At 54.0% G+C, this 27,819-nt stretch overlaps 1 protein-coding gene and 1 long non-coding RNA gene across 8 annotated transcripts; one reads left to right on the forward strand and one right to left on the reverse strand.

The window, feature by feature from the left end:
- Window positions 1–4,153: 4,153 nt before the first annotated feature.
- BCL2L11 (BCL2 like 11) lies at window positions 4,154–14,672 on the forward strand. Of its 3 annotated transcripts, XM_074536729.1 has the most exons (4): window positions 4,162–4,317; window positions 4,458–4,815; window positions 9,140–9,252; window positions 11,549–14,672. In XM_074536729.1, exons 2-4 carry the CDS (start codon window positions 4,467–4,469, stop codon window positions 11,636–11,638), a joined length of 552 nt encoding a protein of 183 aa, XP_074392830.1. In that variant the 5' UTR covers window positions 4,162–4,317; window positions 4,458–4,466; the 3' UTR covers window positions 11,639–14,672. The 3 variants fall into 3 exon arrangements, with proteins under 3 accessions (XP_074392831.1, XP_074392830.1, XP_026649107.1); XM_074536730.1 differs by lacking the exon at window positions 11,549–14,672 and having other exon boundaries at window positions 4,154–4,317; window positions 9,140–9,396; XM_026793306.2 differs by lacking the exon at window positions 4,162–4,317 and having other exon boundaries at window positions 4,338–4,815.
- Window positions 7,966–27,696, reverse strand: LOC113459251 (uncharacterized). 5 transcript variants are annotated; one of them, XR_012579378.1, is made up of 4 exons: window positions 27,503–27,696; window positions 23,237–23,431; window positions 9,741–10,114; window positions 7,966–9,424 (listed from the first exon to the last, which is right to left on the reverse strand). It is a non-coding gene; the product is annotated as an uncharacterized LOC113459251 (long non-coding RNA). The 5 variants fall into 5 exon arrangements; XR_012579379.1 differs by lacking the exon at window positions 27,503–27,696 and adding an exon at window positions 26,184–26,471; XR_003380331.2 differs by lacking the exon at window positions 27,503–27,696 and adding an exon at window positions 24,077–24,227 and having other exon boundaries at window positions 9,741–9,899.
- Window positions 27,697–27,819: the final 123 nt, after the last annotated feature.

The raw sequence follows: 27,819 nt of genomic DNA on the forward strand, positions 1-27,819 counted from the left end.
GCTTGCATCTTTCTGTGCTTTTTTGGGGGGCAAAAAAAAGCTAAATTGAGTTGTTGATTGGTTTGGGAGGCAATGGGTGTGCTTGGATTGGGCTCTTTCTGCTCTGCCTGTCCTTAGGAATTTCTAAGATGGAGGAAATGGAGGTTTGAAGGTCAGATGCAAGTTGGACAGGACTGAAGCCACCCTTGGCACCTCCAGTTCTGACCTCCCCCCACATCATTATCAAGCTCAGGGGAAACTCAAAAGACAAATGTCTCTTGTTTGACTGTAACAGCAGAATTTTGGGAAGAAAGTGTTCCTTTAAAAGGAATACCTGAGCAGCACAACCCCCGTGAGGGAGGAGAGGGCATTAATTTGATTTTTGCATCTCCCCACAGGAGGGAGACAACAGCCTTTCCTATTCTCCCTCCTCCTACTTCTGTTTCAGGGGTGTTTTTCCTCTGCTCAAATTGTTCAGCTGAAAAACCATGGTGAGCCTGAGCACCTGGTAGAGCTGGGATGGTCAGGAGGAGCTGAGATGTGTTCTGGGCATTGCTGCTCTCCCTCCAGCTGGGGCTCCTCTCCCTGCCCTGATGGCAGAACCTCTCAGATTCCCCTTGGAAGCAGCCTGCTTCCTGTGGCACGTGGAAAAGCCTTGGGCTTTGATCCGAAGCAGCTGGTTCCTGACTCAGCTGGAGTGAGTTGCACCAGGAGGCAGATCAGCTGGAGCAACCTCAGATCTGGTGGAAACATAAACATTGGATGCTGGGGTGGCTTTTTTTGTTCCCTTTCTCCCCTTAGTTGCATTTTTTTTACGAGCTGAGCCGGAGCCAGCTGTTCTCTGGCCAGGCCAAAATCTCTGCCAGGCTTAAGTTTTTAAATGTATATTGTAAATTATATATTTTTAGTTCCTCATATAATGCAGAGGGATATGTGGAGGAGCACTTTTCAGAACATTATGAGCACGATGGAGCTTTTAGCTGCAGCTCTGCCTTTAATAAATGGTGGTAAACACCCTTAAAAACCAGCCCCTGTCCCAGCCACCTGCTGCTGCCCCCGTCCCACCATCACCCACGAGAGGCGGGGAGGAGAAAGGTTAAAACTGCCCCACGAGGGGTAAAAATGGATCAGTGGGGCGATGAGGCGGGGTGGAGGCTCTGCTGTTGTATTTTATTTTATTTTGTTTAAACCAAGCTGCTGAAAGCCCCAAGAGTGGAGCCCGGGAGGGCCCGGCTGGCGGGGCGCTGTTTCCTCGCCGGCACGCGCCGGCTCCACGCCGCTGCAGGTCTCGAGGCATCCCCAGAGTCGCCCTTTAGAGATAACCCATCTCGGGGCCTCCACCACCCACACGGGAGAGGAGAGATTTCCTGGCGCGTGGGTGGGTGCCTCTGCCCTTTCTTCTGCAGAAAACCCAGGTTTTGCTCATCGTTCACCCTCTCCCATCGAGCCAGGGCCCCCCCTGGGCTCTGAGGCTCTCCCCCAGCTCCTCCATCCCTTGCTGGTGCTGGCCCATCACCACTCAGCCCCGGCCAAGCCCTTTCTGCTGACACCTCCTTGCAATTCCTGGCCAAAATCATTCATTTTGGATAAAGTGTGAGGTTGTTGAAAGCTGCAGCCACTTCAGTAATTAGTCAGGTGCATGCTAATGAAGCATCAGTCCTGGTCTCCCTCCTTGGGGTCACCCACAGCAATGTCACTTGCCCCATTAGGAACAATAAATAAATTTAAATACACATTAACAAGTCCCAAATTCACTGGTGGTAGCAAGGAACCCAAGTGCCACCCCTGTGCTCAGCCCAGGGACCACTCAGGTCACAACAGGACCATTCTTGTCACTTGATTCACCCCCACATCATTGTCAGCACTGTGCATGCGTGGGGATCCCCCAGAGAGGGTTTGGGGGTTTCTTTAACTAAAATACACACTTTTTTAACAAAACCCACCTGTTCTTATCTCAATCCAACCTTTGCTGTTTGAGCACCCCCACGCTGATGACACAGGGTTTGATTTTGGGTTGGTGTTTGAAATTGGGAGCTCTGTAAAGGTCAGGCTCCAAGCCTGGTTCACACAAAGCCTCGTGCTTGAGGCTCAGACCTGATTTTATCTGGCAGCACGAGTGAAGTAACATTTATCATGATGGGTGCAGGAGAAGGAGAACAAGGTGTCATTTTTTTCCGTTGCTGCTTTGTTCAGGTCAGAATGGGTTTGGTGAGCACCTGCTGGCTGGGGAGGAGGGCTTGGGGGTGGTTTTCCCTGGGGCTTTTCAGGGCACTGTGAGGAGTCTGCTCCCTCCAGCCAGGCTCCATCATCTTTGCTCCAACCTCCTCCCTGTCCACTTCCCAACCTGCTGGGATTGGGCTGGGCTCCACCATCTGCGAGGTCATTTCCAATCTAAGTGATTCTGTGATGCCACAGAGGAAAGGCTGGGTGGGAGATGCCACAAATGCAGTGCTGCAGCACCATGGGACCCCCACCATCCTCCTCCATCCCTCTCCTTTCTCCCTCCTCATTTCCATGTTGGACATGGGAAAGCTCCCTGCACATGGATGCTGATGGGTGTGGAGGAGGGCTGGGATGAGGCATTCCCAAACAGCATTCCCAGGGAGATGGGGATGGATGCTGCAGGGCCTGAGGGGCAGGCTTCAACTCCCCTCCCTCAACCTGTGCCCACACTGGCGAAAATGAAGGACTTTGGGATGGGCTTCGGCGTAAATTCCTCCGAGATGGCTCACGACAAGAGGAACGAGGATAACGTCGAAACGGATTTCTTCCGTGAGGCTGGAGCCGTGATTCAAGGTGGGAAAATGCACTTGGTGCCTGTCCTGGCTCTCCAAAATCCTGAGGGCAGGAGGAGAAGCGCCAGCTCAAGGCAGGGTGCTGGAAAGGCCGGGCTGCTCCCCATCCCTTTCTGCTCGTGTGAGCCGCCCACACAGAAACGAAAACGACCCAGGAGGAGAAAATAGACTCAACATCTGCGGGCTGGCCCCGCGTCCCGGCAGCCCAGGTGCCTCCAGAGTGTGCCCCTTGCTCTGCCCCACCAGCACAGGATGCTCTGCAGGCCCCAGCCAAGGGGAAAAGCCTCGGGTGGCTCCTGGATCCAAGGGAAGCGTGAGGGAAGTGGGGCCTTGTGGAGCCGCGTGGGTACCACTGCTGGAGGACTGGGAAAAGAGAACAAGCCTGATTTACAGCACTGCTTCTCCTTCGCTTTTCTGGAGTGGAAATGTGATGGCCAGGCCTTTTGAGCCCTTCCTTTCTGCTGCTGGTCCCTGTCTTCAAAATTTTCCCTAATGTGCCTTCCTAGCAAGTTTCCCTAATTATTTTTGCCCACTCAAACACCCGCAGACATTTTTCCTTCCCCTCCCCTTGGAGAGGCATGAAGGGGATGGGAACAGAGCTGGAGCAGCCAGGGATGCTTCAGCAGTGTGTGGGACCATCCCTGGCTGAAGTGAGGGACACTGGGGTGGGATGGGAGACCTGTGACACCCTGGAATCTGCTCCAGCAGCAGCGCTCAGCTCCTCTGCCGCATGGGCTGGGTTCTTCCTCTCCATAAAGCTTCTTCCATCCCATGGTCCTTCTTCCTTCCCATGGCCTTTCCTCTCCACAGGCTGGAGATGCTGCTGCTGCTGCTCGAGGGATGCACCAGTGCTGGGTGTGTGTGCACACAAGTGTGCAAGGGGTGCAGCAGGAGGGGTTGTGGGGTGCAGGAGATGCCCTGCAGCAGGGGTGTGTGTGTAAAATGTGTGTGAAGAGCAAGCACCCGGGTGTGAGGTGTGTGCACACATGGGGGTGTAACAAGGTGTGCCTGGGACGTGTAAGGGGTGTGCAGGTAAGGGGAGCACTCACAGTACACGGGGTGCGTGTAGGGGTGTACCCCGCGGGGTGTGTACTGTGTGTGCACGGTGTGAGTGTGTGCTGCAGCGTGGGAAGGGCGAAGGTATCAGAACGCAGCGCTCTGGCTGTGTTTGTGTGTAATGTGTGTTCGTGTGGGATTTGTGTTTGTGTACGGTGAGTTTGTGTGTGTGTGAGAGGCTGGCGGTGCACGTGCGCGTGTGTAAGGCCGCGCCGTGCCCCGGGCTGTGTTTATCAGTCCCCGAGCGTGTGTGAGGCAGTGCCCGAGCCCGGGCGCTACCCGCGGGCGGGGCGGGGGCCGGGGCCGGGGCCGGGGCGGGCTCGGGGCGGCGCCGAGGCCGGGGCGGCGCCGGGGCCGGGGCGGTGCCGGGCCGGGGGAGGCCGGGGCGGTGCTGGGGCTGTAAACACGGGGCGGAGCGGGGCCGGGGCCGCTCCCGCGCACACCCGAGCGCAGCCGCGGCCGGGGCCGCTCCAGCAGCGGCAGCACCGTGAGCGGGGCCGGGGGCGCGGGGCGGGGGCCGGGCCCGGGCCGGGGCGGGGGCGCGCTCGGCAGAACAATGGGGCGGGCGGGCAGGGGCCGGGCCGGCCTGGGCGCGCTCGGCCGCTCACCGCGCTCCGCTCCCCGCAGGCAGCCCCGATGGCAAAGCAGCCCCCCGAGGTGAAGGCGCGACGCGACGGCGAGGGCGGGCGGCTGCCGGCGGCGGAGGGGCCGGGCCCGGGCGCGCAGCTGCGCCCCGGCGCTCCCGCCGCCCTGCCCGGGGCCGGCGCGGTGTCCGCGGCGCGGGGCCCGCCCGCCAGCCCCGGCCCCTTTGCCACCCGCTCGCCGCTCTTCATCTTCGTGCGGAGATCGCCGCTGCTGCCGCGCTCCTCCAGCGGGTACTTCTCGTTCGAAGCCGAGCGCAGCCCCGCGCCCCTGAGCTGCGACAAGGCCACGCAGACCCCCAGCCCGCCCTGCCAGGCGCTCAGCCACTGCCTCAGCGCCATGGGTAAGCTCCGGGGCGCGGCTCCCCATCCTCCTCCTCCTCGCCTCTCCTCCCCGCCGGGCTCGGCTGCCCTCGCTCCCCCTCCTCACCTGGCGTGGCTTTCCTCGCTCCCCCTCCTCACCTGGCGTGGCTTCCCTCCGAGCCGAGTTGCTGTGGGGGCGTGCGATGATGTGAAAGTGAAGTGCCGGGGGAGATGTGTGGAGGGTGAATACGCGGGTCAGGGGTAGGCTGAAAGTGCGGGAGCGCCTTTCTGACCCTTCACCTGTCTTGGCTTTCCTCCCCTTGCCCTCCTCACCTGGCTCGGCTTTCCTCAGCACCGCGGAAAACACGGATTCTCGTGGGGTGTGTGAAGTGCTGGGGTTTGTGCACAGGTGCCAGAGTAAAGTCAGGAGTGTGTAAAGCTGTGATTGCACGGTGCCAGGGGTTTGCTGAGGGGTGCATGAGGGGTCCTGCCCTTTGGCTTCCCTTGGAAGAATGGAGAACGCGGGTAGCCAGGCACCTGCAGCAGCAGCAGCTCCCGCATCCCGCCCAGCCCGTGGGTTTTGGGAGCAGCCGTGCCGTTGGAGTTGGGCTGGAGGCTCTCCTGGCGCTCTGGGATTTGTGGAAGCTGGCCGGGCAAACACAGCGCTGGGGAACTCCCGCGCGTCCAGCGCCGGGGTTTTTATTACTATGATGTTTATTCTTTTCCGGGCTCGGTCAGCCGCTGCCAGGGGAGGAGGGGACAAGAGTTGTGGAGTCCAGTTTTCTGCTCCCAGAGTGTTTGGCCAAGCAAGCAAGTGGCTCCTGGCTCGTGGATCGGTGGCGGAGGTGCTGGGGTCCTGCATCCCGAAATCCCGCTGGGAAGCGGCCCGGAGGCGGGCCGGGGGCGTGTTTGCGAGTGGCTTTGCCAGGTGAAGCCTCTCCAGCAGGGAAAACCTGCCCGCGGGAGCTTGCACGAGTGTCCAGCATTCCCCTCTCCTGATGAATTCCGTGGTGAATTGGAGGAAACCTTTGAACTTGCACAGGGCACGGTGGGAGCGAGGCGTGGGGATAACAAACACCACCTCCGAGCTTTTTTGGTATCTCAACACCAATTTTTTTGGTTGGTGGTGTTTTTGCTCCCTCCTGGCTCTGGCTGTGGAGGCCTGGCTGTAACGTGCCCTTAGGATAGATTTTGTGACATTATTGCAGTAATTACAGCTTAATTCGTGTTTCACAACCTCGCCCTGGCACGGCCAGGCAGGGATGCTCCCGGAATTCCTGGCTGAGAGAGCCAAGGCTTCAGTTTCTTTTATCTGGGAAGAAATTGAAGTTTTCCCTGACTTTTTTTTTTTTTTTTCCCTAAATTCCTGTGCTCTCATCAGCTGTTTTATTGGAGCTTTTGCTCTGTGAGTGTTGCTAGGGGCATCATCCTAAACAGCTATAAGCAAATGGAAAATCCTCAGTGCTGTTTAACTGGGACTCTTGGATACTCCTGAACGGATTAAGCTGGGAACGTGGAGCTACAGAGCTGTTTTATCCCCATCCAGGCCTGCAGCTCCCAGGCTGTGCCTTCCCATGCAGCTCTCCTTGGGAAATATCCATGGCTTTGCCCTGCACACCTCCTACTCAATCCCTGTGCCTTGGCAGTGTCCAGCTGGATGCGTGCCGTGGAGTTTTCCACATGGAAACGGGTCAGTCCCTCGGGAAGGAAGCAAAGGAGATATTTTTGTTGTGCTTTTACCCACTGATTTTATCTGTTGTGAGCAGAGGCTCACAAGGTGAAGAGTTTCTCTCGGAAGCATAAGCAATAATAATAATAATAATAATTATTATTTTTATTAAAATAAACAGGCGTTTCCTGCGAGGAGGAGCGACGGATGCTCCCGGCCTCTCCCATGGGCAGTGCTGCTCCAAGGCTGCTCCAGCACGCCGAGCTCATGCTCTGCCTCAAAAGTCCCTCTCTAAATCTTGCAAAACCTTCCCCAAAGGTTCTGATGAGGGCAAGTGAAGGTGGAGGCAGCCCTTGGGAATGCCCTGGGTTGTGTAAGGAGGAGCTGTTGGTGTCGAGGTTTTGGGAAGTGATGCTTTGGGCTGTGCCGCCTTTCTGACAGTTCAGGGGACACATCCAGCTGCCTCCAAAGCTGTTTCTTTTGGCAAACGAGACAAAAGCAGTGAGGGGATGCTCTGGGATGGAAGGGAACGAGGGCTGCAGTGCCAGCCTGGAATATCCAGGACGATGCTTTTGGGGGTGGGAAGGAGAGGAGCAAGGGTGAGCTGATTTGTTTGTTCTGGGGGAAGAGGTTGGCAGGGATGGGGAATTCCCAGCTGGGAGTGTAAGTCACCCAAGACAGACTCACGCTTTCTGGAGGGGTTGGGTGACTCTGTTCGTGGTGTTTCATGTCTTTCCTTCATTTCCTTCCATTGGAGTTTTGGTCTGAAGGCGACGTGTTTGTTTGCATGCGGATTTTGGGAATGTGGCTGGAGCAGGTGCTCTGGAAATGGCTTTTCCCGGTGCAGGTTTGATCCTGGTGTGTATTCCTGTGAGGAGAGAAGCAGTATAAACCTATTGCTCTCAAAGGAGATTCTCCATGTGCAAATAGTTGTATTTAAGGGGAAAACCTTGAGCTGGGAATCTGCTGGTGATGTCCTGATGCTCTTGTGTTGGAATCGCTGCCGTTTTCTCCCGGCTGTCCAAGATTTCCTTCGGTGAGGGGTTGGATACCTAACCCAGGAGCTGACGTTGCCCTTTGGGGTTGCTTTCTTTGCCCTTCCGAGCCGGAACCGCAGCAATTCCACGCTGGAGCATCCCTGGGGCCGGAGCCAGGCGCGGCTTCCGGTCGGTGACGTCCCGGTGCCCGGGGCTGTCACCCTCGGTGGTGGCTCCCGCTATGACTGTGTCCCCCCGCACCCGAAAGCGCCCGTGACTGGTTCGGAGACCCGGTTATGACTGGCCCCTTTCGCTGCAGAAAGTCCTTTCCGAAAACCTCAGCCCGATTTCGCTCTCAGCCACCGAGCCGAGCCCGAGTCCCTGGGGCGGGCGGGCGGGAGGATGGCACAGGGGAAGGATGGAGCGCATGGAGCAGCGGCAGCAGCAGCAGCAGCGGCTCCCTCGCGTGGTGCTGCTCCCGTCCCCGGCGCTGCTGACCGCTTCCTGCCCGGGCTGGCCGCGTGTTGTTGTTTTTCGGGGAGGGATTTGGGAAGCGGCTCCGCCCCGGCCGCTCCCGCCGGGATCGCAGCGCCGCGCGTGGCGCGCCCGGGGCCGGCGGGGACGCGCTCGGGGCGGGCGGCGGGCGCTGCTACTACAGCGCGAAAACAAAACACAGCAACACAGCCCCCGGCCGGCCAAGCGGCGCGCCTTGGCTCGGAAACGCATTTTCCAATCAGGTTGGAGCCAGGCTTTTATTTAATTTCTCTTTTTTTTCTTTTTTTTTTTTTTTTTTTCTCTCTCTCTCTAACTGCCCTACTAATCCTTTGAATGTTTGGAAGATTGGAAGCTATTCCTGTTCCCTTGTGATTCCTCCGAAGCTGTTGTGCCAAAACGCTGCTTTGTTTTGTGCAGTATTTTTTGGTTGTTTTATTTATTTTTTTTAATTTTTATTTTTTTTTACTATTCCTGAAGGCTGCAGTGCAGTTCCTGAACTTTAAGAAAGGGGGAATAAGGTGGTGCTGGGTATCAAACAAGGTCCTGTTTCTTTTTTTTTTTTTTTTTTCCCTGGCTCTTTGGAGGATTTATCATGCGTTTAATAACTTTTAAGGATGGGGACCTAAATGATTATGTATCCTGCAGTATAATAAACACATTAGCTCTTTCTTTTCTCTTTCAAGCCAGCACTTGGGTTTGATGGAAGTGTGGTTTCTTCTCCACACGTAAATCCAACTGTGGCTTTCTCCTCCCTGTGACAAACCCATTGATTTTCCTTGTTGGGCACTTGAGGATGATTTGGGGAAGAAATGTGAAAATTGAATGAGGCAGAGGGTTTTTAAGGTTAGGGAAGGAGTTGCTGCTGAAGGAAAAAAAAAAGGGGAAGAGGAGCTTTGGTGAGGGAAGGAAATTGGAGAGTGGCATCTTGTCTCTTATCCCCGTTTAAGAAGGACCAAAGCTTGGAGATAATCCCATGGAAAGTCTACAATAAATAAATAGAAGCCTAATAGTAGTAATAATAATACAGAAATAACCAGGAGTAAAAGCGTGTTTGTTGTACGCAATGAGCCCCCACATGCGCCTGTGGGATTTAAGAGTTTAAATATGATAGTAATAAAAAATAAGATGGCAAGAGCTGGTGGGTTACTAGAGAGTTTTATGTAGTAAATTCTGTACAATTTGTACAATTTCTGTGTTCCCATCTCTCCTGTTCCATCCCCACAGCATCCCGGTGGCAATCCCACTCTCCAGCCGAGGAGGTGCAGCCAGAGATCTGGATCGCGCAGGAGCTGCGGCGCATCGGCGACGAGTTCAATGCCTCTTATTGTCCACGCAGGGTAATTTTCCCCTTTTCACCTCCCGTGTCTCTCGAAGGGAAGGGCTGAATCATTTCTGGAAACTCTCTCTGCGGTGAGCATTTCGCTCACTCAGACGAGAAAAGGCTGCGCGGGCGGGGGGGTGGCCTGGACCAGGCAAATCAGCGGTGGCCTCAAATCAATGAAAAATAACCTTTAAAGCAATTGAAAAGAACCTTGAAATCAGGGCTGGAAGCTTTAGGGCACCAGGTTTGCACAGGGGTTTTGGGGCAGAGGTGTTGGGTTGGGCCTGGACCTGATGGTGATGAGGAAACTTTTAGAAGGGAAGAGGCAGGGAAAGTTTGGGGGATGCACTGCCCGGCATCATTGCTTTTAGGGAAGCTTTCAGTGGGATTCCCAGCCCAGCTCCCAAATCCCAGCTGCTGCAAAGAAGAGACTCGGTCCTAGAACTTACTTCTCTTGCAAAGACTGTTTTGAAAGCGTTTTTATAAGCCCATGAACTCGCTCACCTTGGGGTGTTGCAACCCGAGTCGATGCAGTAATGCCCCAGAGGAGCCCAGTCCCGATCCCAAGGCAGCCCAGCCCAGGGGGTGAAGCAAGATGGGCTCGCCAGGATGAGCTGCTGCATGTCCCTGCTTGTGGGTTCTGCTCCATCCACTCGGGCTTGGCTGTGGGAAGAGGGGCCAGGAGCAGTGTTGGTGATGGAATGCTGGCTGCTGGATCCTTATCCATCCTCTTCAGCTCCCCAATAGCTCCTGCAGTGCTTTGTCACTGCTCTCAGGGCTGGCTTTCCCGCAAAACAGGGCTGAGGCTGCTATGATCCTGCTTTTTCCACATCATCTACACCTGCTCCGCTTTTCCCAAATGCCCTGGCATTCCTGACCTGCAACAAAATGGTGATAAGCTGATACCCCAATCCAGAATCCAAAATCCAGAATGTGCATCTTCAGACCTCCGCCACCCATCACCCAGGCTGATCCCTTGTGATGCAAAGTGGCTGCTTTTTGGGATGAAAGGACATCTTTTCCATGAAAGGGAGGAATCAGGCTGCCCAGAAAGCTGGAGGCACCTGGTAGCAGCAGGCAGGTCCAGAGGAGCTGGAAGAAATGCAGAGTGCCCTGGAATATCCCGAGCTGGAACAGACCCCCAAGGATAATCCAAGTGTGAACTCCTTGCCCTGCACAGCCCCAGCAATCCCACCCTGTTCCTGACAGCATTGTCCACATATTCCTTGAGCTCTGGCAGCCTTGGGGCTGTGCCCATTCCCTGGGGAGCCTGTTCAGTGCTGGATTACCCATCTCCCACCTCCTGCCTGCCTCCCAGAGCCGTGCCTTAAATTTGGAGCACTTTGTGAGGAGCAGGAACGTCCTTCCTGCATTATCCTGGCTCCTTTGGTGCTGGAAGTCTCTGGGCACATCCTGCTGTTCCCTACAAGCCTGTGGTGGATAAGGGGGTGAATTTAATGGGAATAGGGGTGTTTCCCAGGCAGCAGCAGGGTGAGGTGCAGGGAGCATCCCCCAGGGTTGCACGAGGTTGTTCCCAGTGCTGTGGCTGCAATTCCAACCAGGGCTGGCCCGGGGTGAGGAGTGGAACGCAGAGGACACGTCCTGCCTGCTCAGGTGACACAAGCAGGGGACGTCATGCGTGACCCTAAAAACACTTTGTACCTGGTGCAGCCAGCATGTGACAAATTCTCACTCCCTGCACCCAAAACCGGGGAGGTTTCAGAGCATTTCAGCCATTGTTTAATTATCATCCCTGAGGCACTTGGTGGAAAAGGTCCCTTTACCTTCTGGAAGCGTTCTGGCTGCCCCTGAGCTGTCTGGGCTCCGGAGGGGAGAGTGGCAGGGCTCGTGCCTGCCGGCCCTGCCTGGCTCTGAGGTTTGCCCTTTCAGCCCGAGGTTAGAAATGGGGAACTGCAGCAGTGCCAGAGCCGCACTCGCCAGGCAGGTCAGGGCTGTCGGACGGGTCCCGGCGCGGTGCCGGCGCCTTCCCTGTCACGTTCCCCAGGGTGGGGCCTCCCCCGGCACCGTGCCTCGGATGAGACACCGGGAAATCGGGCAATTCGTCATCCAGCCACTCCTGGTCCCAACAGGGTGTGTGGGTCCCGGGCTTTTCCTGGAAGAGGGGGCATCCCTTGACTGCTGTCATGAGCCCCAAGCTCTGCTGGCTGCCAGGTGTTGAACACTTTGTGCCTCTGGAATATTTTCCATTTATATAGCATGGGGGGCTTCATGGTGGGAATTAAAGTCACCACTTTGTTTGGTTTTTCTTTTTTTTTTTTTCTTTTTTTTTTTTCCCCTCCCCTGTCTTTCAGGGTTTCTTGGATCACCAGCTGGGGAACCCCCAGGTCATGATCCTGCGCCTGCTGCGTTACATCATCAGCCGCATCTGGAGGCTCCAGTGAGAGCGCCCGGCGCATCCCGAGCCACCAGGACTGAATTCCTCGCTGGGAAAGCCCGGGAAGGACGGACTCATGGATGGATGTGGGGCTCCCACCCTGCCTCTCCCCCAGGACATGTGGCAGGATGAGGGTGGACATCCCATTCCCACCGCGGTGTTTTTATAGCAGAGTGGTGTTTACTCGCTGGTTCTCTCCACTCTTTTTATTCATTTTTTTGCCTTTTTTCCCCCCCAAAAAGAGTCTCAGTGAAAATGTGGAATCATGTTTTGTCATCGTTGCTGGAATTCTGTGGCATGAGCCCCATGGCAGGAACGAGGGAAACCTGAGCCAGCTGATGGGCAGAGCCCTCATAGTTTGCCTTGCAGAGGCTCAGATTCCTCCTCTCTCCCTTTGCCTCTGGGGCGTTTGCCCCCAAAAAGGCTGGAAAAAGGGCAGAGGGATTTAATATCAGCACTTCTTTTACCTGTAAATACCTAATGCTATCCCAAATCCAACTTCATTTGCATAATGCAAATCAGCCTATTTCCTGCTGACTGATTTTTTTTAATCTTTTTTTTTTTTGGATTTTGATATCTCTATTTTTTTTTGATCCACTCTGAATTTCAAGACTTCGCTGTCGAACTCCAGGGTCCAAACCATCACAACCAACCAACCAACCAAACCCCAAGCCACCAGGTTGCCTTTTTTTAAAGAGATTCTTTCTATAAAACGTGTGAAAACTCTTCTGTAGTGTCTGCTATCAGATGTGGGGGACTGAGTAATCCAGCAATAAACCGTTCCGGAGGCAGGGAGCAGCTCCCGGAACGCCGCAGCCGGAGGCGACAGCAGCAGGACCTGTTGGGAGTCGTGGCTGTCGAAAGAGGTTTCCAAGATTGTGTTTTCCTGGGATCCTCTCCGTGTTCGGACGGGGATGAGCCCCCAGATGCAGATGGAAGGATGCCAGCCCGACATGGATGTATCCAGGACATTCCAAGGGGATCTGGCTGCTCTGTGTCCTCCCAGAGAAGTTCCCAGGTGCTCCACGTCCCAGGGCCTCTCCCCTTTTCCCCCTGGAGCCATGGATCCATGGGTGTTTCCCTTCCCAGCAGGTGTTTTTGGGGGATTGGCTGCTCCAGCCATCCCATATCTATGCACAAACACCCCCTTCCCTCAGGCTGGTGCAGGTGCTCCCCAAAAGCTGTGGGCTTGTTTCTGGTCTCACCAGCAGCATAGGAAAAGACAAGAAGGAAAACCCCATCCCAAGCCCCCCCCTGGAGCGGTTCTTCCCACAGGGAGAAGCTGCTGAGTGCCATGGATGATAATTAGTGCTAATTAACGATGGACAGACCCCAGTGGGAGCTCTCTGCCTGGCGGGTCAGGGCGGGGCCTCCCCTCCTGCTCCTGGAGGATCATGGAGTTGGTTTTAACCTCGATTGCCAATTTTATTCCCTTTTTTTCCTTGGAAGTGCAAGGTGAGCAGCAGTTGCAGGAGCAGGGGGTGTTTTGGGAAGGGCATTTTGGAGCCCTTTGGGAAGAGCAGGAATGCTCTCCCCATGGTGGAGAGCGAGCGGTTCGAGGGGGCTTGGCCAGGGCAGATCCTGCTCCTCATCCCTTGGGATTTACCTCTGGCATTGGCTCTCCATGGCTTTGCTGCCCCAGCCAGACCTACCAGCAGGGATTTCCCATGGAATTCCACTGGTGAAATTAAAATTAAAAGGCTAAAACTCAGCAGCAGAGGGAGGGAGACCCAGTGAGATTTTTTTTTTTTCCTCCCAGTTGAGTTCCATCGTTGCTGGTGGATGAAATGGTGCTTTGGGATCTCCCAGCTTTGGGCATCCCAGAATGTGTCCCTTGGAGTACACCAAAGAATCACCAAAGAGCACTTTACCCTGTCCTCCCATGGAGACAAAAACCAGATTCATTTTAAGGAAAAAAAAATTGGCAAAGTCTCCCAGGGCCTTCTCCGCAGGAAGAGTTCCCAGCCAAAAATCATAGGAAAAGGAACCCTCAAAAAACAGGATTCCTGTGGCATTGTGAGGTTTAGTAAGAAAAAGCCCCCCAAAAAAGCCTCAAAACAGTAGAATGATATAAAATAGGGATTTTTGCTCCTTTCAGCCATGTTGGCTGCCTGCTCTGGGTCGTGTTTAATTGTAGCCTGTGCTCTGTGTTGCACCAAAAGGATGAAGAGTTTTCCTTGGAAACCAGATTGTTCCTGTTCTTGCTTCTCCTCTTTTGCACCAAACTGTAAATACTCAAATATTTATTAGAGTAGAGTACCGTATTATTTTCATCATCTGAGCCAAATATCTGTGTGCAATGTACTCCCTCTCCTTTCTCTCCTGTAAGTTTTGTACAGCTTAGAAATACTTTAAAAAAACCTAAAAAAAAAATTTAAAAAAGTTCCTGTTTTTTTCCTACATTTTTTTAGAGTGGAATTGGTAAATACTGTAGGTCCTTTTTTTTCCTTTTTTTTTTTCTTTTTTTTTCCCCTGTGTAATTAATGCACTCTACTGTTTAATGCTGTAACTTGTAGAAATGTTGTATATTTATTTCCTGCTTATTTAAGTTCCTGTGAAGATTCGGTTTCCTCCCTGCCAGAAGTGTTGGATCCCCTTCCAAAGCCATCATGGTGTGGATAACAAGATTTTAATCTTATTTTTCTCCAAGTGCCTAAGTCTCCACTTCCCAGGAGTGATTTAGGCGCATCAAAGACTTCAGCATTAGTGAAATTCAGTGGGAATTTGGAATTTGGTTCCTCCACCCCCCCGGGATTGCTCCAGCCAGGTTTTCCTGGAGCAGCCATCCCATGGGATCACGTGAATCACTAAATCGTGTCGCAGGACCCAGCTAATGTAGCATTTTTGACTGCAATTTCCCTGCCTTCCTTGTGTTTTGCACTGATGAATTTTGGACAGGGTAATTGCCACTTTACTTGTGCAATACTGCTGTAAATAATTGCAAGAGCCTTGTTTTTTGGGGGTTGTTTTTTGGTTTTGTTTTTAAGAATCTTTTATGTTCTTTAATATGAGTTTTATATGAATAAAAACTTTCAACTATTTGTCCTGAGTGCTGGTTCTTTGTGGGGATTGAGGTTCTCCTAATGGGCTATTTGTGGCTTTATCACCAATTTCCCCCATTTTTCACCCATTCTCCCTCCAGACCTGGTGTTCCCCTCTCCATTTTGGTGTCCTGGAGCTCCAAGATGCTTCAGGCCACCCAAAATGCAGCTCTTGAATGAATTTGCTTTGTCAGGTGCTGCCTTGAGTGTTCCCAACCCCAAAAGCTGCTTCAGCTGGGAGTTAATTGGGGATTCCTTGGAAGTTTTTTGCTTTTCCTCACATTTCTGTGGTTGTGGGCTCAAGCCCAGCTGATGGGCACCTTCCATGCACTTCTTGTCCCCTGCTGGTTTTCACTGGCATTGAAGAAATTTTGTGGGTTATTTTATGCTTTGTGTCTTCTTTTATTTTTATTTTATTTAATGCATTTATTAGCATTATTTTTTGTTATGGAGCATCACTATTTTTCCCTTGTATTATTTCACATGGCAGTTTTTATTTCATAGTTTAAAATCTGCTCCTAAAAATTTCCATCCCACCTTTCTTCTGCCTGGACCCTCCAACCCATTTGTCCCTCTAGGCCTTCTTGTCCCTCAGGAAGGGACATTATTCCTCAGCACTCACCATGTGGAAGGGATTTAAAAACAACCCCACCAAGTCCTACTTGATAAACAACCTAAAAAAATTCTGGATTTTTTTTTTTTGTTTTGTTTTGTTCTTGAGTATGTTTCAAATTACAGAAGTTCCTGAAAGGGAAGTTTATTGGTTTCAGGTGCTATTTTAGGGGGCTTCTTTAACTCACAAAAAAAAGGTTTAATTGCCCAGCCGAGCCTGTGGCAGCTGCTGGCTCTGCTCTCCCGGAGCCTCTGTGGTCCCGTTGGGATTTGGGAGCTCATGGATGTGTCCAGGTGAGTTGTCACACCTGGGAGGTGGCCCTGCTGTCACTCAGGTTGGGAGGAGCTTGGGTCCTGCCTGAACCCAGTGACCTTGGTGACACTACAGGAGGGAAGTGAAGCCCCTCTCTGGGATCTGCCCTCGGCACATGCCAGGCCCAGCCTGGCCAAGGCCAGCTCCAGTGGGGTCATGGCCACCTTGGAGGTGTTCTAGCCCAGTTTGGCCATGGCCAGTCTCAGGTTGGCTTCAGCCCACACTGGACATGGCCAAATCCAAGGTGGTCACGGTCCAGGTTGGCCAAGGCCAAGCCCAAGGTGTTCCTGGTCCAGACAAACTGGTTGTGGCCTGTTGGTTGTGGCCAAGCCCAAAATGGCCCACCAAATTCAGGTTGGCCTCAGCCCACACTGGACATGGCCAAATCCAAGGTGGTCATAGTTTAGGTTGGCTGAATCCAAGTCCAAGGTGTTCCTGGCCCAGACAAGGTGGTTGTGGCCTGTTGGTTGTGGCCAAGCCCAAAATGGTCCCCCAAACTCAGCTTGGCCACAGCCCACACTGGACATGGCCAAATCTAAGGTGGTCACAGTCCAGCTAGGCCAAGGCCAAGTCCAAGGGGGTCATGGACACCTTGGAGGTGTTCCCTTCCCAGTTTGGCCATGGCCAGGCTCAGGTTGGCCTCAGCCCACACTGGACATGGCCAAATCCAAGGTGGTCATGGTTTAGGTTGGCAAAATCCAAGTCCAAAGTGTTCCTGGCCCAGACAAACTGGTTGTGGCCTGTTGGTTGTGGCCAAGCCCAAAATGGCCCACCAAATTCAGGTTGGCCTCAGCCCCCACTGGACATGGCCAAATCCAAGGTGGTCATAATTTAGGTTGGCTGAATCCAAGTCCAAGGTGTTCCTGGCCCAGACAAGGCGGTTGTGGCCTGTTGGTTGTGGCCAAGCCCAAAATGGTCCCCCAAACTCAGCTTGGCCACAGCCCACGCTGGACATGGCCAAATCTAAGGTGGTCACGGTCCAGCTAGGCCAAGGCCGAGTCCAAGGGGGTCATGGCCACCTTGGAGGTGTTCCCTTCCCAGTTTGGCCATGGCCAGGCTCAGGTTGGCCACAGCCCACACTGGACATGGCCAAATCCAAGGTGGTCATGGTTTAGGTTGGCCAAATCCAAGTCCAAGGTGTTCCTGGCCCAGACAAGGTGGTTGTGGCCTGTTGGTTGTGGCCAAGCCCAAAATGGTCCCCCAAACTCAGGCTGGCCTCAGCCCACGCTGGACATAGCCAAATCCAAGGTGGTTACGGTCCAGCTAGGCCAAGTCCAAGGGGTTCATGGTCACCTTGGAGGTGCTCCTGGCCCAGTTTGGCCATGGCCAGGCTCAGGTTGGCCACAGCCCACACTGGACATGGCCAAATCCAAGGTGGTCACAGTTTAGGTTGGCCAAGTCCAAGCCCAAGGTGTTCCTGGCCCAGACAAGGTGGTTGTGGCCTGTTGGTCGTGGCCAAGCCCAAAATGGTCATGGATCCACCAAATTCAGCTTGGCCTCAGCCCACATTGGCCACAGGCCAGGCCCACCAAGGCCACACCACCAGCCAGGCCCTTTCCATGCTCTTAAATTCTAGGAGCTCATAAAGGTCCCCACACAATTGTTTTAAGGATGACAAATGGCCTTTATCCCTTGAAAAGGAGCCAACTCCCAGATTTTATTAATGGAAAAAGCCACAGCTCCCTGTGTCCGTCAGAGCTGGACATGGGGCTGCCATGTGCTCATGCTGTTGGGGACACACAAAACTGGGACATTCCCGCCCTCCCACACCCCTGCTGGCCTCAGGAATGCTGAGCAACCCAAGCGGAGGATGATTCCAGTCATCCAGAGCCATGGGAGCAACACCAGGCTCTCCCCACACACAGAAATAAATAGAATTTTTTTTTTTTCCAATGACTCGCCACTGACCTTTCAAACACCTGTGCAGCCTAAACCAGCTAAAAATACCCCCAGAGCTTTGCATTTGATTTTCATATCGCAACAAAGCTCACTCTTTCCAGCGGCTTTTCTGCCTTTCTGGCAGCTCCTTGGATGCTCGACCTCTCCTGGGCTCACACCCGGCACAGACAGAGATGGGAAGTGTTGGATACCAGGGAGGTCCCTAAAAGCATTAAAGGGATCTTAAAGGTGCTCTGGCGGGATTTTTATGGGGTGTAAGACAAGCTCAGGGATGGCTGGACCAAGGGGACCTTCCTGCCGCCCTTCCTGAGCATCCCAAACACCTTTTCTGCAGAATTTTGAAAAATTAAACCCTGCAGCCCAAGGAAAGGCAGACAATGAGGTTACCCTTGATGGAGACACTGCTGTTCCAACAAAAGCTGGTCCTGTGGAGCTCAGGGGGCCTCACACAGCCCTTGTGGGGATAACAGGGCCTGTTCTTCCTGGATTTGATGGATTTCTCCAGGCTGGGTTTGTGACAGGCTCCTCCATCCCTTTTCCCAGGAGCACACACAGGTATCCAGTGCTTCCTGGCCTGGCAGGCTGCTCATTAACCCACACCTCAATTATGGGCAGAGAGGGCCGAGCCAACCCTGCTTTGACAATCCCACACTTCTCCTGGCTGGTAATTAATGGAAATCAAGCTGGAAGATGGCAACAAGGCCATTCCCTAAGGATGGAAGGGATGGTGAGCGTTGCAGCTCTGCCTGTCCACATCCTCACACCACGTGTGACCCCACGCTGAAAAAGTCAGGATTTTCAGAAATCCTGGTTATTTTCACACAAACAATCCCCCTGAGATTTGAGGGAAGAGCCACGGGATGCCCTCGGCCCACATTCCAAAGCCTGTCCCTCCTGGAGCCACCAGGGTCCCCCTGTCAGCCGAGGGGACAGTCACACGCGCCTGCTATTGCCATTCAAATGAGTTATTGGCAGAAATGGGTTTAAAAATAGGGGTTTTATGATAAACAAGGTAACCTCATACAGGAAGTGAGCTGCAAATACTAAAACATGTTGTACAAAGGTGGTAGAGAACAGAGCTGCCCCACAGAACCGAAAAAACAACAACAGAACACAAACCCTGCGAGGGGGGAGTCCAACATTTTCTTGGGGGTTTATTTTTAAACGTTTTTTGAAGGAGGGAAAAGGGGTGAGCTGAGGGGAGAAAAGGGCTGGGGGCTGAGATAATTTCTGCTCCCCACATGGCCCTGAAATAAAGGTGATGCCAAAGCAGCTCCGCGATGTCTGAGCGTGCCGGGACTTCAAAAAGTGTCGGGTGCTGCTGCTTCTGCAAAGGTTAAGAAGTTTTCCTCCCGAAACCCCAAGTGTGGGCTGTGAAAGAACATGGTAATGAAGAAAAATTTCCCCAGGGTTGCTCTTTGATTATCACCAAAGCCATCGAGTTTCAGTTTGAGTGATTTGTATTTATTTATAAAAACAAAGACGAAATAAGTAGAACGAAAACAAAAACCTCATCCTAATTTCTGAGCTGGAGCCTGATTTATTCGAGCAGAGACGTTCAGGTAGAGCAGCCTGGGTCGAGAAAATGAGCTGTGTTACCCACGTGCTGCAGGGCACATGTTTTAAGGTTAAAAAATACCATAAACCTCCCCCAAAACACATCCAAGCACCCTCATAGGTGCCAAAATGCTGATTTGTGAGTCCCTGGACTGGGCAGCAGCTCCAGCCACAGGGTTCAACCCTGGTTTGGTGCTGGAGCATCTAACTTCAAGTGGAGTGGGAGAACAAAACACATTTCTCTTTTCATGTTTTCACTTCCATCGTGAGAGAGCTGGTTAAAAAAACACACAAAAAAAGCCCTTCAGTGGTCTCAGCCTCCACCGTGCTGTTTTTCTACCTATTTTCTGTTGTTGGCTTTTGTTATCAGTCTCATCTGCAATTTGTGGCCGATTCTGACATGTTTCAGGCAGACAACGTGTTCCCAAAAGTGCTTGCAGTACAGTGGCGAGGACAGGCACAGCAGAACCACAGCACAACGAGAAAAAGGGCAGATTTAACCCCAAAATCAGCGTTTGCCCAAATCTGTGCCCCCGAGGCAGGGACGAGCCCCAGGGCAGCGCTGGGTGGCACCAAACCAGCCCCTGCCCACCTCCTCAGTTTAATTGGAATTAATTCCATCTCCCCCTCGCAGGAGAAGCCAAACTCAGCCCTGCCTGACCCACTGGATTCTTCCTGATCCCAAACAGCGTTTCCCAGCATTTTCCCACCAGCGGGCACCACCCCATCCCAAAAACCCCCAAGTACCCCAAACACCCCGGGGTGAGCCCCGCTTTTGGGGAGCAGAGCGTGAATTAAATCAGTGGGGCTGCCAATTACCACCGAAAGCCAACGCCACCGACCTCGCAGCCCTTCAACATTAATAGCGAAACCAAAAAGCAAATTAATACCGCAGGAGCAAGCGGGAATTGGGCGATTTGGCTGAAATTCAAGCAGGGTCACCCCGGGGCGCGCCACGCTCGGTGTGGGAGGCGATGCCGGCCGGCAGCAACAGCAGATCGGGAGGAGCAGGGGGGATACCCCAGGGGTTTTTGGGGGGTTCGGGGCTGCAGGGGAGGGCTCGGGGCCGTGCCCCCGCCGGGCCGGGCTCGGCGATGCCGCAGCAGCCGCCGCTGTCCCGGAGCGCCGCCGGGGGAAGCGCCGCGCCGAGCGGCCCCGGGACAAAAACGGGGAAAAACCAATTTCGGGCTTTTCCAGGGCAGCAGCGGCTCGGCCCGGGCTGCCCGGCCGGGGGAGCACTGAGCCTTTGTGAAACGCGGCTCCTTTTCCTGGCGCTGCGGCTGCCGGCGGGAGGGAGCCCCCGGGATCCCGGGCAGCGGCTCCAAACGGATTCCAGGGGCCGGGACATCCCCGGCAGCCCGGCCCGTGCCCAAAACACGGCACAATTTCGGGCTCCCCCGAGCGGGGAGCAGCAGCCGGCAGCTCCCTCAGGAAGGGCTGCCTGCAGCCCACAAACCCCTCCGGCCCCACATCTCCCCACTCGGGATAACTGGGAATGGGGGGGTCGCGTCGCCCCGCTCATCCATCCCGTTATCCCCCGGATTCCCCCGGGCACCGATCCACGCCACCGGCTGGGCCGGGAAAACGCGAAAATACAGAATTTCAAGTCAATGTCTCAGGGCTCTCCCAAAGCTCTCTCCACTTCCTGTGACAAAACAAAACACGCTTCGTTTGAAACTCATTCTTCCTCTATTTAGTGCCGAGAAGCGATGACCAAAAGCGCCCTCCAAGCCCTGCCGGGATGCTGCTCCCTTTCCCGAGCCGTGCACACCCCGGGCTGAGCACGGGGCAGCCTCAGCAAGGCACGGAATGTGTCATTTCAAACGATTTCAGTGCAAGGCACGGAATGTGTCATTTCAAACGATTTCAGTGCAAATCTCGAGCTGGGCTGAATTTCCACGTCGCTATTTTCGTCTCCCCCCCCCCCCCCGCCTCCTTCCCCCCTTCTTCCCCACGTCACTGATCTCAAACCTGAGCCAAAGGTGGCAAAAAGGGGGGACAGGGGAGAAATTTGGGGTTTGGCTCATCCATTTCCCTGTGCCGGGGTCAAACAGGCTGGGAATATTTGCAGAGAAGGAAAATCGAGGCAAATCTGCTTGGGGAGAGTGGAGCACTTGAGAGCCCCCGAAATCCTCAGGCTTTTCCCACTCCATTCACCATGGGTGAAGAAAACAGATTTTTTGGGAAGTTCAGCATCAGGAATTGGACTTTGATAATCTTTATGTGTCCATTTCAACTCGGGATATTCTACCAGTCAAATTTCCAGCACTTCTGGGCTGCTCTCCCACCCACACTGCTCCCTGAGCATTCCTTGGGCAGCTGAATGGGAAAATAGGGGAGAAAAGGGAATTTGTGGCTGATACGATTTTGCTCCATCACAATTTTTCAGTGGATGCTTGACGGGCATCACTCTGACCCAGGGGGGAAGGGGTTTTATCCTGAGAAAATGGTAACAGTTGGCTTAAAAATGTCCCACCTGGAAAAGTGTACAGGATTACCCCAGGGACTGGGAATTTGCCTCTGAGAATTAAGCTGAAAAATTCAATATCAAGATATCCAGCTGGAAAATCACACAGGCCTTTCCCAGAGACTGGGATTTGCCTCTAGGAATTAATCTGGAAAATTCAATACCAAGAAACCCACCTGCCATGATTCTCTCAGCAGTAGCCATTAAATCTGTGGGTGCTTCCATTTATTCCCAATCCTTTCCCATTATAAAAATAATCCTTTTAAAATAATCCTTTTTTCACTTTTTTTTTTAATTAACCCCCCACTTGGCTTAATTTATATCATCAAGAATATAATTGCTATGAATTATATTATTTTCATTATATTTATCACATTGCATGGATTCTGTCTATTCTGTCACACTCTGTTATAAAATTTAATTTAATAAATATATTTTATATATCTTAACTTTCTTTAATAAACAAATACTTTGATGTATTAATCAGCATATTATTAAATAAACATAGGAACAGTTTACATGTGAGAACATATTTAATAATTTTATTTGAACAGAAATAAATGTCTTTGTATGCAATATATAAATATAGAAAAATACATTCACATATAAGTAGAAATATATTTACATAAATGTAATTTTAATATGAATATACAAATATAGGATTTATTCAAATATAAAAAGCAGGGGAATGTTGGGAGCTGCTGGATTTTAATTAATTGCCCTGATAGATATTATGCCCTGATAGATTTTAATTAATTGTCCTGCTGGATTTTAATTGCCTTTCCTGACTTAAATTCCCCTCCCTGATTTCAATGCCGTGGAAAAGTGTGGAAGAGCTCCGAGAGCCTGGGAAGGGACACTTTTGTGTTAGGATTTAGTCCTAAAAATTTGGCAAATATTTCCAAAAGAAAAGAGATCCCAAACACCTGGAAAGCCTCAAATCCCTAAAAAACATGGCCTGGGTGCCCTTGGAACCAGAACACCACAGGAATGGGCTCCAGGGGGACCTGGATTGGGTCTGGGTGCTGGGCAAAATCCTTGTATGGGATTCCTGGGAATGGCCAGCAAGAGAAAAGATTAGCTGCCTAAAAGTCCTGGGAATGGAAACAGGGAGAGGGAGAGGAGCAGCTGGGAGATGAGGAATCCCAGGATCAACAGCAGCACCACCAGCACCAGCAGTAAAACCAGAACCAGCACCAGCAGTACAACGAGAACCACCAGTACAACGAGAACCAGCAAACCCAGTAAAACAGAACCAGCATCACCAGCACCACCAGAAGCAGCCCCAGCACACCCAGCACAACCAGAACCGGCCCCAGCAGCCCCCACAGCCCCAGCCCCAGCCCCAGCAGCCCCAGCAGCCCCAGCCCTGGCAGCCACCCAGTCGCTGCTGACTCATTTTCTGCCGGAGCCTCCTGCTCTGTGGGGTTTTCCCTTCCTCCTCTGCCATCAAATTACCCAACCCCTCCATGAAGTGGGGCTGCAGTTCCAGGAACTGCTCAGCTCCCCACAGCCCGGTTTCTAGCCCAGGAGCTGAACTGGTGCTGTTGGAAGTGCTGGTGGCACCCTCAGCCTCGCTCCGGCAGCGCGACATGGATGGCGCACCCGGCATTCCAGGCTGGGCCCCTCAGCTCAACTCTCATCCCAAAAACTCATCCCAAAGCCACTCCCAGCCCTTGCCACAGAGACATTTATCCATCCCATGGAGGCACTCACCAGATGCACGGCTCCTTCCCCACATCCTCTGGAGCATCTGAGACGGGAAGAGGGAACGTCCAGAACTGGGTACGTTTTATGGTAGTGGGTGGAAAAATCCCAGAGTGCTGGCTGCACTTGTTTCCCACCATTAAATAATTGAGAAGGGGACAAGATCCCCCTTTCCAGTCTTAATCCCATGCTTCTGCTGATTCCCTGGGGAAAAATAAGGAAAAAACCCTTTTTTTAGTTTATGCTGCTTCAAAAACCTCTTCTGCTTCTTCTGTTCCATCAGCTATGGAGGAAGCAGCACCGGGAATGCTGGAAGCAGGAGAAGAGCAGGATTTCTGCCCCTTTGCTCCTGGTGGGTTTTGGGCTGCAGGGTGGGAATGATCCATGGGCTTTGTGCCCCTAGGATGCTCCACCACAGGGATTCACCCCTGTGCTTCCCACGCTTCTCCTTCCACAGTTGTTTGGTGGCAAGGGATCCAGATCAGCTTCCCTGGGAAAACCCAGCCCCATCCAGCACAGTTGCTGCTGGAATGAATCCTTTGATATTGAGGATTAATGGGAATGACAGGGGGATGTTGGGATGAGAGCAGCAACCTTGGCTCCAGCATCCTTCCCTGGGCTGCAGGAATTGTGCAGGCAGAGCAAAGCACAGATAAAAAATCCATCAGCTGGGGAAAACTGTAAGAATTCCACTAATTCCAGTCTCCCTTTCCCTCTGCTCAGAGCCCCCTCCTTCCCAGGTACAGGAGCAAATTCCCCACACCCCAATTCCCGAAGCCACCCATGGATCCCCTGCCATGGGATCCCTCCATGGATCCCAGAGCAGACCAAATCCATGCCCTGTCCTACCTGGCCTCTCTTCGCCGCACTCCCAGCCCGGGATGTGCCGAGGGTTTTTATGGCCCCATCCCTCCCGCCAGGATGTGGGGAGGGAGATTTTCCCATGGCCCAGGGGCTCTCCCACTTCCCCCATCGGGAGAGGATCAGGGAGTTTTTTCTCATCAGAAAGAGCTTTTGCTGGGAAAGGTCTCGTTTCCCAGGGCCTGGAGCCAAATCCATGGGGACTGCTGGCTGAGGAGCTTGGGAAGGGGATGAGAAGTCCCAGAATGGGAGCGGGAGGCTCTTTCACCCAGGGAATGCATCCCTGAGCTCTCAGGCACCTTGGATATTCTTCCAGCCTGGAAAGTCCTGTTTTTCCCCCATTCCCATCTAAAAGAAGCCGTGACCTCCCAGCAAATCCCCCAGGAAAGGCTCTGGCTGCACGGGAGGGATGGAAACCATCCCCATTCCCCAGGGAACAGCTCCAGAGATGCTCACCCCACTCCATTCTCTCTCCCTCCCAGCTCAGGGACCTTTTCCCTCTCTCCTGCAGCACGGGGGTGGCTGTCACCGTGCTGCTGTCCCCACTCTGGGTTTTTCCCACCACATTTCTGTTCCATGTGCTTTGGAGCTGCTGTATTTCGGGAAAACAAGGCGCCCCATGGTTGGCTTGGGGCAGGGCTGTGCTGCGGGATCCAGCTGGAGTTTGGAGATGACTCAGGGGCACGAGCAGCCCTGGGAGCAGTGACAGAGTGCAGAGGGGGAGCCCCAGGGGGTGACAGAGGGAAAGGAAAGCTCCGGGAACATTTAATCAGCCTTTTCCCAATCCACGCTAATCACACCCGGATTTATGGCACCGGAGAGGCAGCTCTGAGGTAGAGGGGTTGGCACTGAGTGCTCCATGGCCATGCCACGGTCCGGCTGAGCACTCCAACCTCAATCCCTGTCTTCAGGACCTGCTGGTGGCTGTAACCCTTCCAGCACCATCACTGCAGCACAAGGAAAAACCCAGCAGAGCCTGAGGGAGCTGGCATGGGATGAGCGATGGCCTGGCTCAGCTGAAGGAGGAAAACCACCCAAAACCATCCCTTTTTTCGTCCTCATCTGTGGCTTTCACCCATTTTCCATCCAGCTCCCTTGGCTGAGACTCCAGGGATCACAAACCTCCAAATGAACCCAGGAACTGTGGAATTCTGGAGGCACCGGAGCACCACAGTGGCTACAGTGGCACCAACAGCTTGGCTACTCCCCCCAAAAAACTGGGAGATGGATGGAAAATTCCTCCTCTTTATCCAGTGCTTCCCACCAACATCCCTGGAGCCCCTCCCAGCACAGCACAAGCTGGTGGGAAATGCCCTTCCTGGGAGAAATCACACCACGAGCATCCTGTGGTAAGGAGAAACACGAGGATTGGGAGTACTTTCTACACTCAGCCTGCTCCCTTCCCACCTTTTATTCCCCCAAATATTGCAACAAAACAGGAAAATGTGCTGGCAGTTATTAGAATCTCCCTGGAAAATGCCAGCCCAGCTTCCAGATCCAACTCTCCAGAAGCCCCCAGAGCGGCTGCGAGCTTTAGGCCAAGCCAGAATCATCATCCAAAATCCCATTTTCCTTCTAAAGAGAAAGGGGTGGAAACTGCTCCTGGTGGATTTTCCCAGTGGGATGCAATATCTGTGGAGGATGCAGATCCCAAAAGAATCATCTCACACCACAGCCTGCATCACCTGTGGGGCTCAGCCACATCCACCTGGGCAACGCAGCACCCCAAGGGATTCCTCGGGATATCTGGAATCCCACGGGATCCGGCTGCTTTGCCGGGCATGCCGGCACCTGCCTTCCCGCAGAGCGCATAAACAAGTTGCTAAGTCACAGCAAAACCATGAAAGCAAAACCACAGAGCCCCAAAGCGCCTCTGAGTCACTCCCCGGCCGCCGCCACGGCCCCACAGCCCTCCCAAAATTCGCCGCCACCTGCAGCCGCTGATCCGTGCTCCAAAGGGCCGCTCCAAAGAGGCTGGGAAGCGTTTCCCGGCAGGGAAAGCCTCTGTGAGTGCGCACAGGATGGATGGAGGAGCTGAGGGGATGCCCAAACCAACCCGGCCGCTTCACTCATCCCTTCTTTCCCGTAACCTCACCTGGATTTTTTATTTTTATTGATATCGAACGGCGCCAAACGCTGGTGAGGACGGGGATGGAGCCGAGCCCGGGCAGAGAGCGCTCCCGGGATTAGTCACGGGTGCTGACATGAGTCACAGAGGTTTGGCCGCCCAGTAAACCCGGGATTTTCGGGTTCCCGGCTCCGGGGTTGTCCCGGGGACACCTTTCGGTAAGCGGTGCCCGGGCCTCGCAGCCGCCTCCGCGGGATCCCGCGGCGGCTGGAACGGCCGGGTCGGTCCCAAATAACCGCGTCCCGTCCGTGCCTGAGGTGGGAATTGTGATGGAGTTGCGGGATGCAGGCGGGTGACAGCGGGGCCGCGGTGGCGATGCCGACAGAGGTCACTGTTGCCGAAAAGTTGCGAGGCCCAGCCAAAAAAGCCAAAGGGAACTCGCGGGGGGAAGGCGGCGACGGGGCCGGGCTGGAACGGGCACCGCGTCCCAGCTTTGTGGGAACTTCCCGGGAATGATGCACCGGGAAAAGCACCGCGATCCATGGGATGGGATGGGCTGGAAGAGCCGCGCTGGGCCCGCAGCCACCGCGGGACATCCCAGCACTAAAGAAGGATCAGGAGGATAATTCCCGCCTGAAAAGTGAATGTGCTGCCGCGGGATGATCCCGAGGGCTAAGCGGAGCCAGAGCGGGAAAAGGAGGGAGCTCGGGAATGCTGAGCCCTGGCAGAGCCCCTCAGCTCCGGGACAGCCCACGGGACACACAGGGAGCAGCAGTTTGGGATGCATCGGGTGGCGGGAGAGCGGGAGAGGCAGGAGGGGAACTCGCTGCTGCCTTCCCCGGGCCAAATCCCAAAGGAGAGCGCAGAACGAGCGGGAGAAGGCGGCACAAAACACCCAAAAAGTGACTAAGCACTGTGGGGGCAGCATGACGCCAGCGGAGCCCAAACTCCGCTCCCAGCTGTGCCATTATCACCGTTATCAGGGAATGACTGGGGTGGGAATGTCCCATAGAGCCCATCCCTTTCCACTCCTTGCCATGGGCAGGGCCACCTTCCAATCACCGAGGTTGCTCCAAGGCCCGTCCAGCCTGGCCTGGGGCACTTCCAGGGATGGAGAATGGAGTTACCCGGGTGCAGGAGAACCCGCACATCCCACCTCCCCCTTCTCCGTGCCCGAGCAGCGCTGCTCCCCTCCCTGTGGCTCCCGGAGCATCCCTAAATCCCGCCCAGCAGATCCCTGCGGGGCGAGGCACCCCGCGCCACATCTCAAACGTCCCCGCTGCTTCCATGGATTGTTTTCCCCCCCTCGCAATTCCTGGCAGCAGGCGAAGGGAGCAGCGCCTTACCTTAGCGGGTGGCGTGTTCCCGGTGTGTGTTCCCGGTGTGCGTTCCCGGTGTTCCCGCTGGAGCCGGGCGGCGCCGCGGCGGGGCCGTAACGGGCGCGGGCGGCCCGGGCGCGCTGTGCCCCGATCATTGGTCCAGCTCACGGAGCCGCTGCTTTCAAATCGCGCTCGGAAGGAAACAGGAAGCCCCAGAGCCGCTCGCCAGAGCCTCCCGCGCCCACCCCCGCCCACAGCTCGCCTCTCCCCCTCGCCAGACGCCGGGAATGGGGAATGGGGCTTTTCCCGCATCCGGCGGAAACCGGGAGCATCCCGAAGCGCCG

The sequence above is a fragment of the Zonotrichia albicollis genome, chromosome 3, assembly GCF_047830755.1.
Source record: "Zonotrichia albicollis isolate bZonAlb1 chromosome 3, bZonAlb1.hap1, whole genome shotgun sequence".
In the NCBI taxonomy this organism is placed as follows: domain Eukaryota; kingdom Metazoa; phylum Chordata; class Aves; order Passeriformes; family Passerellidae; genus Zonotrichia; species Zonotrichia albicollis.